Source organism: Oncorhynchus mykiss, chromosome 27 (genome assembly GCF_057628025.1).
Source record: "Oncorhynchus mykiss isolate SJ-2025 chromosome 27, ASM5762802v1, whole genome shotgun sequence".
NCBI classification, from domain to species: Eukaryota; Metazoa; Chordata; class Actinopteri; order Salmoniformes; family Salmonidae; genus Oncorhynchus; species Oncorhynchus mykiss.
In genome coordinates, this window is record NC_143048.1 from 22873153 (window position 1) to 22889789 (window position 16637).

The 16637-nt window shown below is 48.3% G+C and overlaps 1 protein-coding gene across 2 annotated transcripts in view; it reads left to right on the plus strand.

Moving 5' to 3' along the window:
* LOC110507776 (replication protein A 70 kDa DNA-binding subunit) overlaps window positions 1–15505 on the plus strand; it is a 43341-nt gene extending 27836 nt beyond the window's left edge. Inside the window, exons 14-17 of one of the 2 annotated variants that reach the window (XR_016492456.1) lie at window positions 4252–4428; window positions 5200–5741; window positions 8427–8513; window positions 14567–15505. Coding sequence is in view for 1 of the 2 variants with exons in the window: in XM_021588003.3 (XP_021443678.2) it covers window positions 4252–4428; window positions 5634–5741; window positions 8427–8513; window positions 14567–14674 (480 nt within the window). In the remaining variant the exon portion in view is untranslated. The remainder of the gene's footprint in view (window positions 1–4251; window positions 4429–5199; window positions 5742–8426; window positions 8514–14566) is intronic. The other variant, XM_021588003.3, reaches the window with a different exon arrangement.
* Window positions 15506–16637: the final 1132 nt, after the last annotated feature.

Below are 16637 nucleotides of genomic sequence, written 5' to 3' on the forward strand. Positions count from 1 at the left end.
ACATGGAGTTTTCAAAATTGAAGCCACTTCCTGGTTTGATTTTTCTCAGGGTTTTGCCTGCAATATCAGTTCTGTTATACTCACAGACAATATTTTTACAGTTTTGGCAACTTTAGTGTTTGCTATCCTAATCTGTCAATTATATGCCTATTCTAGCAACTGGTCCTGAGAAATAGGCCGTTTACTTTGGGAACGTTATTTTTCCAAACATAAAAATAGTGTCCCCTAGCTTCAAGAGGTTAATGCAAGCATTGGTTTGTGGTCATAAGTAGACGGCTACAAATAATATAGATAGTGTGGTCTACAGCTTATCATGAGGTATTCTACCTCAGGCAAGCAATACCTCGAGACTACTTTAATATTAGACATCGCGCACCAGCAGTTTTTGACCATTGGAAACACACCCCGCCCCTGGTCTTACCAGACATAGCTGCTCTGTCCTGCCGATGCACGGAGAAGCCAGCCAGCTCTATATTATCAATGTTGTCGTTTAGCCAAGTCTCGTGAAACATAAGATATTACAGTTTTTAATGTCTTGTTGGTAGGACAGTCTTAATCGTAGATCGTCCAGTTTGTTTTCCAATGATTGCACGTTGGCCTATAATACGGAGGGTAGTTTTAGTAGGTTTACCTACTCGTCATGCGAATTCTTACAAGGCACCCTGCCCTCCTCTCCCCTTTTCTCCATCTTCATGCTGATGGCGGGGATTTGGGCCTTGTCTCGACAAAGCAGTATATCCTTCATGTTGGACTCATTAAAAAAAAGTTGTCTAGTTCGAGGTGAGTAATCGCTGTTCTGATGTCCAGAAGCTCTTTTTGTTCATTAGAGACAGTAGCAGCAACATTATGTACCAAATTAGTTGCGAACAATGCGGAAAAACAAACAAAATAGCAGCCATCCCCTCCGGTGCCATTATACTAGGAGAGGGGGACAATAGTAGAAAAGCTCAGGCTTGACTAACAGACACATGTGGACGGAGTGAGGTGTTGGAGAATGGATAGAGGATTTTGGGGTATAGACAGGCTTGGGTCAAAGAGCATGTGAGAAAATGTCCTACCGTAGCAAACGGAGGGGAAAATGGGGCATGTTGTTCCAAATATATAGGCCTAGATAAATAATAGAAGAGCAACACTCGACTGGAAACCGATTTGTGGCTAAACCTCTACCTGTTTGTGTGCATGGAGGATGTTGGGGCATTGCTGTCGTGATTGGCTCAGTGGCTGGCTGGGCTCTAGTCCTGGTTCTGCTGCTCTCTCATCTACTCTGCAGCTCTCCAGGGCCTGGTGTCACCAAGTCTCAGTATAGCGCTCTTATTGTTCATTTTTGAATCCTGACGCCCCTCACATTGTAGTGTATGGACACTATAAAGGCTAACCAGTTACTTGACACGCCCCTCACATTGTAGACCTTGTAGGTTACTTGCACACATTAATGCCATTTTTGTGGATTAATATAATAGTTTAAAACATTTCCATGCTTTGGAAGGGAAAAACGATTTCCCTAGAATCACATGGGCACATCTGAAATCAGGCTACCTGATAGATAGGTCAATTCAGAATATCGCTAATCAAAATAGACGTTCTACCACTGTTATTTTGGTAAATCCTTTTTTATTCTGGTTTCGGCATATACATTTAGATGTGTGAACTGTTTTTAAGATGTCTACTTTCAGTTTTTCTGAACTTCTCTCGCGCATAAGAGGGAGGCTACCGGTGCTGGCACATACGCAGACCCATTGTTTTGTTTAACCTTTATTTAACGAGGCAACACATTCTTATTTACAATGACTGCCTAGGAGCAGTGGGTTAGCTACCTTGTTCAGGGGCAGAACAACAGCTTTTTTTACCTTGTCAGCTCGGGGATTCGATCTAGCAACCTTTCGGTTACTGGCCCAACGCTCTAACCACGAGGCTACCTGCTTTCCCACCACTGGAACACTGATTAAGCTGTTTACATGTCCAAATAATTTGAAAGATTGCTCAGAAAACCAGGTGTTTAAATCACCTTATGCTAACTTCCAGTTTGGCCTTTCGCCAATGTTTTTTAAAAATAGCATAGTAAAGTGCCTGTAAACGTTGTCATTATCTCATTGTAGAGTAGGCAGTTGGCAATATACAGGCGATCCAGTATGAGCATTGCTGATTCACTAGTTCCTTTGACCTTCACCAGAGTCCTCCACACTATCCATTAGCCCCCTGTTGGGTTAAGGAGCTTTCTCCTGGCATTAGGCTGTGGTGCGAGAGGAGAGAGGAAGGGAGAGGTGTGACCCAGGGCTCTGGTTCAGCCTGTAGTGTCTGTGTGTGATGAAGGCTGGGGTTGACAGAGAAGCTGACTCGAGCTCAGTCTGTCCTACTCGTACTGTTCCTGCTCAGCCCGTAGAGACTCTGAGACACGGGGTCACAAGGTCGGCCCTCTCAAAGCCCTCCGCAAGTCAGCGGCAATTAATTGTCCCTGTCACACAGTCTCTGTCAGAACCCCCAATTTCCACAACACCGACTTGCCCTGTCGACAGCGAATGGCTAACCCCGTCCACAGTCCGCTCCTTCCCGGTGGCTTGACACTGCCTGCGTATGTAAAGCCTTGTGACAGAGACAAGAGAAAAACGTCTTCAGTAGTCTCTTCTCTCTCTCTGTGGTAAGTGACATGGTAATTGCGGAGGTATTAACTTGGTTAATTAGTGCTCTTTGGGGAAGCTGCAGTGTGGGAAGGAAAATATGAGGTGTTTTAAAGGTAGATTCCATGTGTTGAAAAGGGAGAGATTTTTCTCTCATTTGTCCACTGTCATTGATTACTCCCCAAGTGTTTTTGTGGTCTGAAGTGACATAAAATATAAATTGTCCTTCTGTGCAATTTAATTGTGGCTGAATTCCTTAGGCATATTGACAGTGGCCAGCAGTCAGCCTATGGGGAGAGAGCGAAATCAATTACCACCAATGTGGCGGAAACGTTCCCTTTTAGTTTTTCTATTTATTTCCTTTGAAAACTGGAGGTTAAGACTTTGCCTGGGGCCTCCATCTAGATTGTGAACTATAGAGAGAAAGAAAGAACCTCTTGCATGTGGAATTCTCAATGAAGTGCACCAGGCAGAAATGTCCTGTTTCCTGTCCCCTGCTTTCCTTTCTGTACGCCAGGCAATGTTCCCCTCCATGAATATGAATCAGGACGTCCAGGCTATTACAATCCCCTGTTGTAATCCTACTCTAGGTCATTATTGTGTAAGGGAGTGTTATAGGTTTTTTAAAAGAGCACACCCTGTTTTGTCCTCTGGATGAATCCTAATGACTGACTTATGAAGGTGCTTGGCCTCAGAGGTTTTCCTGTGTGTGTTTCCATAATGAGATATTACTGTGTGGTGTTACCTATAGGCCCTGGTCGAAATGAGTGTACTACATAGGGAATAGGGCGCTGTTTGGGATGTAGACTGTGTTAAGACGTGGAGGTGTCTGCTCCTCTCTCTCCCCTTCAACGTGATCCTGTTTTCACCTCACTGGGCCTCTTGTCACCTCATTGTCACATGGTGACGAGCAGTAGAAGGGGGACTGACACGCAGAGGAGGAGAGAGATTCCACCTGTCTGTGGCAGAAAGGCGTATGAAGTGCTGGGTGGGGGTATCGAAACAGAGCTCTACAACGTGTTGACAGAACGAGAGGCGACCCTGTTGACACTGAGTCACGTCATTATGTTGCTCCTCCCACAGCCCTTTCTGTCCATCTCCATTTATAGATTTTAGGACTCAGCGCTGGGAAATTCTCAGCAGGTGCTTGCTGCTCTCCGACAGGCTAGGAAATATTCTGAAAGGCTGTTTATGTATATTGGGGTTATAAACTTTGCATATGCCCCATAAAAAAAGATGAGGCAGCCTGCCTTTGTGTTTGTGTTTGGAGCTATGCTATGCAGATTGCTGTTGGATTGTTATTCTTGCATCCCACTGCAGTAATGTTTCTCTTTTAATATGAATATTCTAGTTGATGTTCTTTAATGCTTATTAGTTGTTAGTTCTGCGCTGTGTAATGTCATGAACCTTATGTAGAAATCATAGACCAAACCTGCACATTACAATATGGCCTGCCACAAAACATTTACATTTCAAAAGGATTGGCTGAATGATTCTCGTGTGGTTGTGTCCGTCCGGGCGGACTCCTTCAGCTGCAGGTATAGCAGTATGATCTTCCACAAAACATGTGAAGTGTACACTTTTTACAAGGACTAAGAAGTATACTCAGTAATGTTGGCTGTGTCTCTCTCTCCAGGCAGACTACTTCAGCTGCATCGCCACCATAGTGTACATCCGTAAGGAGAACTGTCTGTACCAGGCGTGCCCTAGTCAGGACTGCAATAAGAAGGTGGTGGACCAGCAGAACGGCATGTTCCGCTGTGAGAAGTGTGACAAAGAGTTCCCCAACTTCAAGTACCGACTCATCCTCTCTGTGAGTGGCTCAGCTCTGTCTAAACCCTCTGTCTTTCTGGCTGGATTCAGAACGCAGTCAGAGGACCCACACACACGTTGCTGCGTCGCACTCTGCCACCCTATTCACCCTCACTGTGACAGTTTCTGCCCGCTTCTGACCCTTTCCCCTAGGCCTCTATTCATTCTCTCATCCTCACAGGACCCTTGGTGGGGCTGTGTCTGCTGTGGCCGGGTGTGTCTTCCTCTGGGGGACTTGTATACTGCCTCTCATTACTCTGCCTCTTGCGCTTTTTCTCTGGCATGCACACTTTCGCTTTCTGTCTTCCTCCCTCCTTTCACTCTTCTCGCTCGTCTTCACACCCCTTTCTTTCTTTCACTCTCTCCTTCCTTCTGGGCACAGTTTTCCCCTCTTCTCCCAGGACTCCAGCCAGTCTTCCCCTGTCGTTCTACTTCTCTGACGGTCCTCAACTCTCCCCGTCGGATCTCTTTACACTCATGTTTGAAGATTATTTAAGGCCATTTTGTTCTCGCTGCTGCAGGTGTTAAATAGTGGCTGGCTATTTCAGATTCATGTTTTGTTTTGTTGGAAGTCAGGATTATGTTGAGTTAATTGCTCTATTTCCCCCCATCGATGTTGAGGCATTTTTTTTCTCTGCTTGTTAAAAATAGCAGCATTAAAATACTACCTCAATTAGTCAGCAAACGAGCTCTTGCAGCCAGACATCTAAAATAAGCTGCTTTTCTATTGTTTTGCACCTCTCGCCAGTCAACATATTGCTTCTCTTCACAGAACTGGAACATAAGCTGGGAATATCCTACCACTGCGCGCAGCTCTCATCACACGTACACCTTGGTTCTGCTGGTGCCAAATGGAGAGTTCTAGAATAATGATTTTCCCAGGAGTATAAACTTGTGCAATCGACAATACATTGAATATTCAGCATCAACGTGACATCATTAACAATAATAAACCAAAGTATCAAATAAATCCCTGAGAAGCCTACATTTTTAATAGACTGAATGCATTCCAAATGGCACCCTATTCCCTATGTGTTGCACTTCTTTTGACCAGGGCCCATTGCACTCCTGTCAAAAGTGGTGCACTATAAAGAGAATAGGGTGCTATTTATGTTGCAACCTATGATCAACAAAGCCCAGATGACCTTTGACTTTCCAAAGTACTCACTCCTAACATGTCTCTCTGTTCCTCCTCCTGTCCTGCAGGCCAACATAGCAGACTACGGGGACAACCAGTGGGTGACCTGCTTTCAGGAGAGTGCTGAAGCCATTTTGGGACAGAACGCTGCTTACCTAGGGCAGCTCAAGGACTCGGTGAGCCTGCCTGCCTGTCTCCCTCTCTTCCCGTCTGTCTGCCCGCCTGTCTCCCTCTCTGCCCGCCCGCCTGTCTCCCTCTCTGCCCGCCCGCCTGTCTCCCTCTCTGCCCGCCCGCCTGTCTCCCTCTCTGCCCGCCCGCCTGTCTCCCTCTCTGCCCGCCCGCCTGTCTCCCTCTCTGCCCGCCCGCCTGTCTCCCTCTCTGCCCGCCCGCCTGTCTCCCTCTCTGCCCGCCCGCCTGTCTCCCTCTCTGCCCGCCCGCCTGTCTCCCTCTCTGCCCGCCCGCCTGTCTCCCTCTCTGCCCGCCCGCCTGTCTCCCTCTCTGCCCGCCCGCCTGTCTCCCCGCCTCTCTGTCTCCCCGCCTCTCTGTCTGCCCGTCTCCCTCTCTGGCCGCCCGCCTGTCTCCCTCTCTGCCCGCCCGCCTGTCTCCCTCTCTGCCCGCCCGCCTGTCTGCCCGCCCGCCTCTCTGTCTCCCCGCCTCTCTGTCTCCCCGCCTCTCTGTCTCTCTGCCCGCCCGCCTGTCTCCCCGCCTCTCTGCCCGCCCGCCTGTCTCCCCGCCTCTCTGCCCCCCCGCCTCTCTGCCCGCCCGCCTGTCTCCCCGCCTCTCTGCCCGCCGCCTGTCTGCCCGCCCGCCTGTCTGCCCGCCTGTCTCCCTCTCTGCCCGCCTGTCTCCCTCTCTGCCTGCCTGTCTCCCTCTCTGCCCGCCCGCCTGTCTCCCTCTCTGCCCGCCCGTCTGTCTCCCTCTCTGCCCGCCCGCCTGTGTCCCTCTCTGCCCGCCCGCCTGTCTCCCTCTCTGCCCGCCCGCCTGTCTCCCTCTCTGCCCGCCCGCCTGTCTCCCTCTCTGCCCGCCCGCCTGTCTCCCTCTCTGCCCGCCCGCCTGTCTCCCTCTCTGCCCGCCCGCCTGTCTCCCTCTCTGCCCGCCCGCCTGTCTCCCTCCCTGCCCGCCCGCCTGTCTCCCTCTCTGCCCGCCCGCCTGTCTCCCTCTCTGCCCGCCCGCCTGTCTCCCTCTCTGCCCGCCCGCCTGTCTCCCTCTCTGCCCGCCCGCCTGTCTCCCTCTCTGCCCGCCCGCCTGTCTCCCTCTCTGCCCGCCCGCCTGTCTCCCTCTCTGCCCGCCCGCCTGTCTCCCTCTCTGCCCGCCCGCCTGTCTCCCTCTCTGCCCGCCCGCCTGTCTCCCTCTCTGCCCGCCCGCCTGTCTCCCTCTCTGCCCGCCCGCCTGTCTCCCTCTCTGCCCGCCCGCCTGTCTCCCTCTCTGCCCGCCCGCCTGTCTCCCTCTCTGCCCGCCCGCCTGTCTCCCTCTCTGCCCGCCCGCTTGTCTCCCTCTCTGCCCGCCCGCCTGTCTCCCTCTCTGCCCGCCCGCCTGTCTCCCCGCCTCTCTGCCCGCCCGCCTGTCTCCCCGCCTCTCTGTCTGCCCGTCTCCCTCTCTGCCCGCCCGCCTGTCTCCCTCTCTGCCCGCCCGCCTGTCTGCCCGCCCGCCTCTCTGTCTCCCCGCCTCTCTGTCTCTCTGCCCGCCAGCCTGTCTCCCCGCCTCTCTGCCCGCCCGCCTGTCTCCCCGCCTCTCTGCCCGCCCGCCTGTCTCCCCGCCTCTCTGCCCGCCCGCCTGTCTCCCCGCCTCTCTGCCCGCCCGCCTGTCTCCCCGCCTCTCTGCCCGCCGCCTGTCTGCCCGCCTCTCTGCCCGCCCGCCTGTCTGCCCGCCTGTCTCCCTCTCCCCGCCTGTCTCCCTCTCTGCCCGTCTGTTTGCCCGCCTGTCTCCCTCTCTGCCCGTCTGTCTCCCTCTCTGCCCGTCTGTCTGCCCGCCTGTCTCCCTCTCTGCCCGCCTGTCTCCCTCTCTGCCCGCCTGTCTTCCTCTCTGCCCGCCTGTCTTCCTCTCTGCCCGCCTGTCTTCCTCTCTGCCCGTCTGTCTCCCTCTCTGCCCGTCTGTCTCCCTCTCTGCCCGTCTGTCTCCCTCTCTGCCCGTCTGTCTCCCTCTCTGCCCGTCTGTCTCCCTCTCTGCCCGTCTGTCTCCCTCTCTGCCCGTCTGTCTCCCTCTCTGCCCGCCTGTCTCCCTCTCTGCCCGTCTGTCTCCCTCTCTGCCCGTCTGTCTCCCTCTCTGCCCGTCTGTCTCCCTCTCTGCCCGTCTGTCTCCCTCTCTGCCCGTCTGTCTGCCCGCCTGTCTCCCTCTCTGCCCGCCTGTCTCCCTCTCTGCCCGCCTGTCTCCCTCTCTGCCCGCCTGTCTCCCTCTCTGCCCGCCTCTCTGCCCGCCTCTCTGCCCGCCCTCTCTGCCCGCCCTCTCTGCCCGCCTGTCTCCCTGCCTCTCTGCCCGTCTGTCTCCCTGCCTCTCTGCCCGCCTGTCTCCTGTCTCGCTCCTTCTCTGTCTGGTTCAAAGCCTGGCCTGAAGGGAGGTGCTGAACCCCAGGCACGTCTAATCTAGCCTGTCCCTGCCAGCCTAAACAGGCTGCTGTGCCGTGTGGTCTCTGTAGGCCCTCACACAGCCTCTATAACCCAAGGACTTCTATTGAAATAATCATAAGTGTTTTTTTAACAAAAAAAATGTTGCGCTACATTATTATTTTATTTTTAATTAGTTGGAAAACGGCTTTGATTTAGAACCAGCCATCTTGATTAAAACAATGGCTTTTTAATGGAAACGAGCAAGTTTCTGATTGTCATTAATGTTAAATTGATCCCATTTTGTTAATTTTCAATCAGAATGAAGCTGCCTTCGAGGAGATCTTTCAGCAGGCCAACTTCCACACGTTCGTTTTCCGTAACAGAGTCAAGCTGGAGACCTACAATGTAAGTAGTGTCTGACAGATATGGGATTTTGGGATCCAATACCATGCTTATTTTTGGGAGGCAAAGTAGGCTATACCTGTTCCAATTTATCGGCCGATGCATTGTTTTTCAGACGTGATATGTCTCTTCAAAGATACCTTTGAATGTGATTTCTTACAATCGAACAAACATTATGAAGTGAACAGAAGTACTCAGATTAGCATGTTTTTGTTCATTTGTCAATATCGGTGGTATATGATAGATCTAAAATAGAGGGGAAAAAGCCCAATATCAGCTGATTTGTAATCAGTCAACCGATATATTGATTTGACTCTAAATGTATAAAATGACAGACATCAGGCTTGGGCGGTATCCAGATTGCCATATCTTTACGCCATACCATATTCAGTAATACCGACACTGAAAACAAGGGGCACTCTTTTCAAACCCCACTGATACTCTGTAATCCGAAGGTTAGCAATTCTAACAAGTACATGTGAAATCCTGTAGAAAATGCTAACTAAATGCTAATGAGCACATTGCAAACATTTTGTACAGATTCTGACTTAAATTATACAAGTAACAGTTTGCTGCACGCACAAAACAAATATTAGCTAGTAAGGCTCTTGATCCAGGAGGGGATTCTCTGCTGTTACCAAGCGAGTGCTTGATTTTGGAAGAAGCTAAACAGATGGATAGCTAACTAGCTACTAAATTAGCAAACCAAATGCACAACTGCAGAGCATTTAGCACGTTTTAGACAGTTAACTTAATAGTTATAAGATATTTAGCTGGCAAATATTTAGTTGTGAGTTCTGTAACTAGATCAGTTGGCGCATGCTACACGACAAGGCTCCGGTCTCTTGTCATTGTGTTGTAATAATGTAACAGGTGAAATGTAGAACGCAGTGTTCTTCATCTCCTAACGTATTACACAAATTGACTGTAGGTATTTACTTTAAAAAGTAGCAACAAATGTTCAACTTTATTAAATTGTAAAAAATGATCCGTGCTATTGACAGTATTGAAAAACCATAATGTGGCTTTTTCCTAATGCCCGGGTATACTGCCCAAGCCTAACAGACATTTATTACTTCAAATCAGAGCGTGTTGCCAACAATGAGGTAGAGGTTGTCTGGTTCCATTCCAGTCGTCTGGATGGGAGGAAAAAGAACACAGACACACATCTTGTTCAGAGGTTTGACAGAATGACAATTTATTGAGATCGGTATGTAAACAGCTTCTTTCTATGTTCAGCTGTGTGTGACGTTCATATTCCAATTGGCCTGACAAATATCAGCATTTAGCTGTGGCATTTCTCCTTCTATTGGTTGAATTGCCTCTTCTCTCCTCTCCTTCCATCCCTTCGTCTGTGGATAGAGACCACAGAATAGAACAGACGGTGGGTTTTCTTGAGACGACAGCTCGTTTTCAGGGGCTGTGTGAAAGGTGCACACAGATTAGTTGTGGTCACCCTCTCCTGGAAGCTACACAGATGGAGCCTTGTTTTGAGGGCACAGCATAAAATAATTGATTGGTTTGGGACTGAGAGCAGGGAGAGTTGGAACTCTGCCAGGGAGGCCCATTAACAACAGAAGAGTAGAGACCACTGTCTGTCACAACGTGTGTGTGAACACACTCACCTCAGCTTACAGGAAGGAGCCTGCTGTTTCAAGGATGTCCTGGCCATTGCCTCAAGCAAATGTTTCTTTAACATATCTGGTTATTCTGCTTCAAGCCAATTTTCCTTGAGAGGAAAAATAATCTGTTTTTCTTACTTTGAGTCGCGTAGCTAGGTTGTAGAGCATGTTTTCTGATGTAGGATGAACAATGTAAGGGTCTCATAGTCTCATATTGACATTAGGGCTGGGAATATAGCATCATATGGTTAATGACTCATACGGTTTCTGCGAAAGCAAACAATGCTATTATCTGAGGATAGCACCTCCGTAAACAAAGAGAAACCATATTTCAACCCCCCAGGCGCGACACAAAACGCAGAAGTAAAAATATAATTCATGCCTCACCTTTGACGTGCTTCTTTTGTTGGCACTCCAATATGTCCCATAAACATCACAAATGGTCCTTTTTGTTTGATTAATTCTGTCGATTATATATCCATATATCCATGTCCATTTATTTGGCGCTTTTGATCCAGAAAAACACTGGTTCCAACTTGCACAACGTGACTACAAAATATCTCAAATGTTACCTGTAAACTTTGCCAAAATATTTCAAACTACTTTTGTAATACAACTTTAGGTATTTCTTTACGTAAATAATCGATACAATTGAAGACTGGATGATCTGTATTCAATACAGGAAGAAAACAAACTGTAGCATGCTTTCTGGTCACGCGCCTCTATCTAACAGTACACTTCAAGTGACCCTCGTTCAAGATGGCTGTACTTCTTCATTACACAAAGGAATAACCTCAACCAATTTCTAAAGACTGTTGACCTGGATTCCCAATGAAAACCCATTGAAAAGAGTTACCTCAACAACAACAACAATCTGAATGGTTTGTCCCTAGGGTTTTGCCTGCTAAATAAGTTATGTTATACTCACAGACATGATTCAAACAATGATTCAAATAATATGCATATCTTTACTCAAGAAGCAGTTTGCTTCAGTCATTTGAGATTGTTTTCTCATCTAATTCTGCATTATACAAAGTCGCTGTCAGCACTTCCAGAGGTGACCTTGTGGCTACCTACCTGCTGCTCTGACCACAGACAGACTACCAGAGACATGATATTGTGTTGATGGAAGAGATGCAGCTTAGCCATGTCTGCTGACAATATATTTGATCATTGTGTGAGGAATCAGGTGGTGAGAGAAGCCTAGTTTATAAATAACAATGATTAGCCTATACGTGATCGTAACCCAGCTGTAACTTTGTACAGTGCTCTTATTCCCTCCCCCAAGCTCTCACTTTTCTCTCTTGGTCCAGACAGTTTAGTCCTTGTAACTTGTTTAGTCTGTTTCCAGTGCTTGGTTGTCTGGGTCTCAAGTGGTTGTCTGGGGGACATTGGAGAAAAGAGAGCACATCGGACATAAAACCATGTTAAGTTCTCAAATAGATGTCTGCCTTCCATCCATTTCCAACCCATGACAGGCCGAGCCCAGTGCAGTAGTACTACGAAAGGAGAAGCAGAGAAGTGCTGTGGATTTGCATAGCAAGCAGCAGTCTGATTCTCCTCGCTTTGCCCACATAAATCCTGCCTTTCTGGCAAGATGTGACCAACACTAATCGCTTGACAAACTCTGTCACACTCGCTTGTGGGGCTGCAGTGCAGTAGGCTCGTGTGTGTGTGTGTGTCTGAGAGACCTGTGCGTGAGAGGAGTGTGCTCTGGGGGAAGAAAAGGGAGGTGAGGGTGAGTTGGGGGACTAAAGCAGAGTGACGAGGGAGGGACTTACTCATTAGATGGTAGAAAATGACGAGGGACCATTTCCAGACCACCCTTCGTCTCTGCTGCTGTGTCTGTTTCAGAGCCGCTGCACACAGGATGAAAAGACTGAAGCCCTTTTCATGTGTGATTTGGTTAGTCAGGTTTCTGCTCCCACTATCTCCCATAGCAACGCTGGCACACTTAGTACTATTAACGAAAGGACTCATCGGAACTGCACTGTGTATCTGTGGGGTGTGTGTGCACTTTGTAGGGATGCTGGGCAGCTTATGAAACATGCTCCCCCCTATTGTCAGGACAGCGGAAGTCCCCACCCATCTTTTGAAAACGTCTGAAACCCTACCTCTTTAAAGAGTATCTTAAATATATCCCACAGTGACACCCCCCCCCCCCCCCCCCCCCCCCCCCCTCAAATGTAAAATAGTTGTATGTGTGGTTGGAACAAACGGGGCCTGAGCTGTCTGAAGCCTGAGTGTAGAAGCACAGACACACGATTTGTCACATCCATCACACATATGCTGGTAAGCTAACCGAGCTGAGCCCCCCCCAGCCACACTGTGTCAGCATGTAAACCGAGGTGGGGGCAGCACAGCAGAGCACAGGACTGACACTACACCACAGCCCTGTCAGAACCGCTGTCTTCGGGCTAGTGTCTACACCTGCTGCGACCAAGACCTCTGCTAGAGATGAGGACGTATCTGCTGTAGTATAGTTCATGGAGTGGACTTCTTCTATGAACAGTCACAATGCAACCATGGTTACATCATTCTTGTTTCTTGCTGTAGAAATGAGAAGATATCCATTGCAGCTAGCACTTCAATTCAATGAACAGGGAACAATTAAACCATGGTTCAATCATTTTTTTGGCTGTAAAAATATTACAGTAATAACTAGTATTGTAAACATGGGAGGTACTCAGTGGACCACAGGCTGCAGATGTCTGCAGAAGTCAAACCCCACATGGCTGAGGTCATCCGCTGAACCATAACGTTACTCTATACCTTCTCAAGCGTTCCATCTGGCCCTGGTTAGAGGCAGATAGGAGAGTGTGAATGCACTAACATCCAGACTGCATAAATAGCTTTTTAGCTGAACCTAATGGAGTGAGTGCATCGTAACCACAGGGCAGATCGTAACCACAGGGCAGATCGTAACCACAGGGCAGATCGTAACCACAGGGCAGATGGTCCTTTTTAATCCCATGTGAGAGAGAGGAGTGCTACAATACCTCTTCTCTCTTCTTCCTACAACACCCCCATTTCCTTCTGTCACGCACCCTATGACACCCTCCCTCACCCCGCTCTGCACCTTGCCTCGCCACCTGCACATACATTAGCACAGCCAAGAACAATGCGCACCCTGCTCAGGAAATGGGTATTTCTCCTCTGAGAAAATTCTAGATCAGCAATTGATTGCAGCATTTTGATCTTTTGTGTTCACTGTGTACAATTAGCATTTTAGCAGCAGCATAACTATTACCCTAGCCTGAGGATTGTTCTGTAGAGATCTGCAAAGAGAGAGCGACTGTAGTATGGTGATGACTGTCGAATCTAACCTTCTGCTGGGTCACATTCATTATCCACATAAACAGAATAAAACTGACAAACGGAGGGACTACTTGAACTACCAGTCCAATATGAAACACATATTTTAGCTTTCCGTTGGAAAATGTTTTGCTACGGTGTGCACTTATGCCCTGTGTTTTGTAAGGCCTGCTTAGAAGGATAGGATTCCCTCTTAGTGAGGGGACAAGAAGACGGGGGCTTGTTTTCTCTCAGGCTCTAATAAGAGTGAGTCAATTGAAAGGAACATGTATTTTTGCCCAGGCTCGATGGGGCTCTGGTCAAAAGTAGTGCAGTATGTAGGGAAATGGGAATAGGGTGTCATTTGGGACGTAGCCGGTGACTGTAGCCGCCTCTTTAATGAGTGATGGACCAGGTGGATGACCTTATCTACTCTCGACAGATGCGGAGGTGGGGAGAACATTTAAACGCTGTCTCTGTCGCAGTGCACAGAGGTTGCATCACCGTCCATTTAAATGCCAGGTTTTAAATACTATTGAAATATCACATTTTCGAACGTGTTAGAGAAGTAGGCTAATCTCTCTGGTACCAGGCCGCCTGCCTACTTAGTGCTGCTTTCTCTGGCTGAACCAGTCAGACACCTGTGGTGAATCCTTTGTCCTTGGCTGAACAAGCTTGTATAACATGCATTCCAGTAAAAGTCCAAACAGACCGTGTAGTCCAACAGTTAAAAGCAGCGGGTGTCCGGTCTATTGACCACAGAACCTCGGCTGTCTTTTTCTGTTAATTTGCTAATGGTTCTACATGTTGAATGGCCACTGTTCGTTGACACCCAGCAGGTGATCTACTGCACATGGCCGAGGTTTGTGTTGGTTTGTCTTCCCTCGAACACACTGGGTGCGTCCCAGTAATATACTACTTCCCACAAATCTAAAGCATTGGATTGGTGGAGGCATGGGCTATAGAGAATTTCCTCCACACTTCTTGTACCAGTCATTTACTTTGAAATCAGTGAAGGGAAGTGAATTAGTTCACACTTTGGGAGGAAGGAGAGATAATTGGGAGGTAGCTAGTGTAGTGAATGGACACTGAGGGGGACATCATGTAACATCTATTCCATGTGTTCCCCTGTCCCTTTAGGATGAGTCCCGGATCAAGGCCACGGTGATGGAGGTGAAACCTGTGGACCACAAGGAGTACAGCAAGAGACTCATCATGAACATCAGGAAGATGGCTTCCGCCCAATAAGAACGCTCGCTTTGCCCCCTCGGCTACGTTCAAGCTTCGCCCCCTGATCTGCAGCCGCAGCACTTCCCAACCTGCCAGACTGACTGTGAACCAGTCCTAGGTTTCATCCCAAATGGCACCCTATACCCTATGTAGTGCACTTCTTTTGACCAAAAGTAGTGCACTACATGGGGAATGGGGTGCCATTTCAGACGTAACCGAAGTGTTACTATTCTATACTTTTTATTTAGCTGTGTCCATGTACCTCTGTTACTCTGTAAGTCACTGCACTTTGAACATGTTAACTATGCTGAATGTACTGGAGGTTTGGTTTTGTCTTCTTGGCCCAACCAGTAATCTTGAGAGAGTGCTGCTGTGGCAGGATTATATCGCTCTGTGTTATGGTGATGGGTGGGGGGTGACTTCTGAAACTGCTGACATTTTGGGTTGTGGATTAAATGGAGGGAGGGATGAATGGTGCCTGGGATGGGACAGTCTTAACCACAGAAATCATAGCTGTGTGGTCTGTGTTAAGTCAGCTGTTATTGCATGGGTGTTTTGTATACGCAGAGGGGTCTGTACTGTAGCTAGCACTCTGTCACTCACTCCCACCATCACTATGCCTGGACCTATCCATCCCTGATAAGAGCAGTGATTTTCTAACTCTCTCACACACACAGCAGGCAGAATGCAGGAAATGCGCTGTACTGTATTTATGGTTTATGGTTTAATTTTTGTTATTATTTTCAGTACCTGTTAGAATATTTCAGACAGCAATAATTGGCATTTTTCTTTACATAGATTTGGTCAGTTGATTACATAAAAATAAACCTGTTTGTGACCAAAAGTGAAGGAGTTGTCAGGTGTGTTTTTAAATGAATGTTTTCTGCTTTGTTCTGTTGACATATATGAATAAAGGGCCCAGTTTAATGTGGTGTGTTAGAATGCTCGGCTGGAGTGTAGCCAGATAAATATGTCTGAGTGTAACCATGTTGTACAGCAGGCAGGTTAACCAGGTCTCAGCCCATTTAAAGATCAGGCAGTGGGGTGGGGGCCATGGGACAGGTCTGGAGCCTTAATCTTTGTTGCTGCATTTTAAAAGAATTATTCAGTAGCTGGCTCACAGTGCTCTCTGGACGCATCCCAAATGCTACCTTATTCGCTTTACAGTGCACTAGAGCCCATAAGGTTCTGGTCCAAAGTAGTGTACTATATAGTGAATAGGGTGCCAATTGGGACGAACATCAATCTCCAGAGGTGGAGCTCAGATGTGCCACTGATACCCTCCTGCAGTCTTGACTTCCATGTTGTATTAAAGCAGAACATCAGTAAAGCTCTTCTTCCACATTTTTCTTCTGATAACCATCGCGTTTCCACTGAACGCTGCATCTTCGGCCCATTGTGTGTAGCTGAGATGGATTAAAGCTGTCTTCCCGCTGTTCAAAATGTTGTTCTTTTTAGCTGTGCCTCATTGCTTGAGTTTGTCTTTGTGTCTCCCTCCCCCACCTCTCAAACTGACACCCTCTGCTTCTTTATGTGGTGATTTCCCCCAGGAAGACTTCCTAGAGGTTTCCTCTATATAACGCTGCTGTTGTCATTTGTTGGCTGGGATGGCTGTTGTATTTTGGCTCTGAAGATAACTAGTGTCAAAGCCGAGCGGATCGGTTTGTGAATCCCCCCCCCCCACATACTCTCGGCCTGTCAGTCACACATGTAACGATGGAAATAACCTCTGGGCTCAGTGAGGGGTGAGCCAGTGATTGTCGCTGAGCTCAAACACTTAATTCCGTGACGCACTCACACATTTTGACGGTTTTGTGGAGGCAAGTCTATCACATAAATAGTTCTTACATCCTGCATGTAGACTACTAATTTAAAACATGGTGTTTTACGAATAATATCACTTCATTCAAGCTTATCCTGAGGAGTCGTCACAAGACGCCAGCCTTTTACACCTAGCTAAATGATTTCCATCCAATTTCCT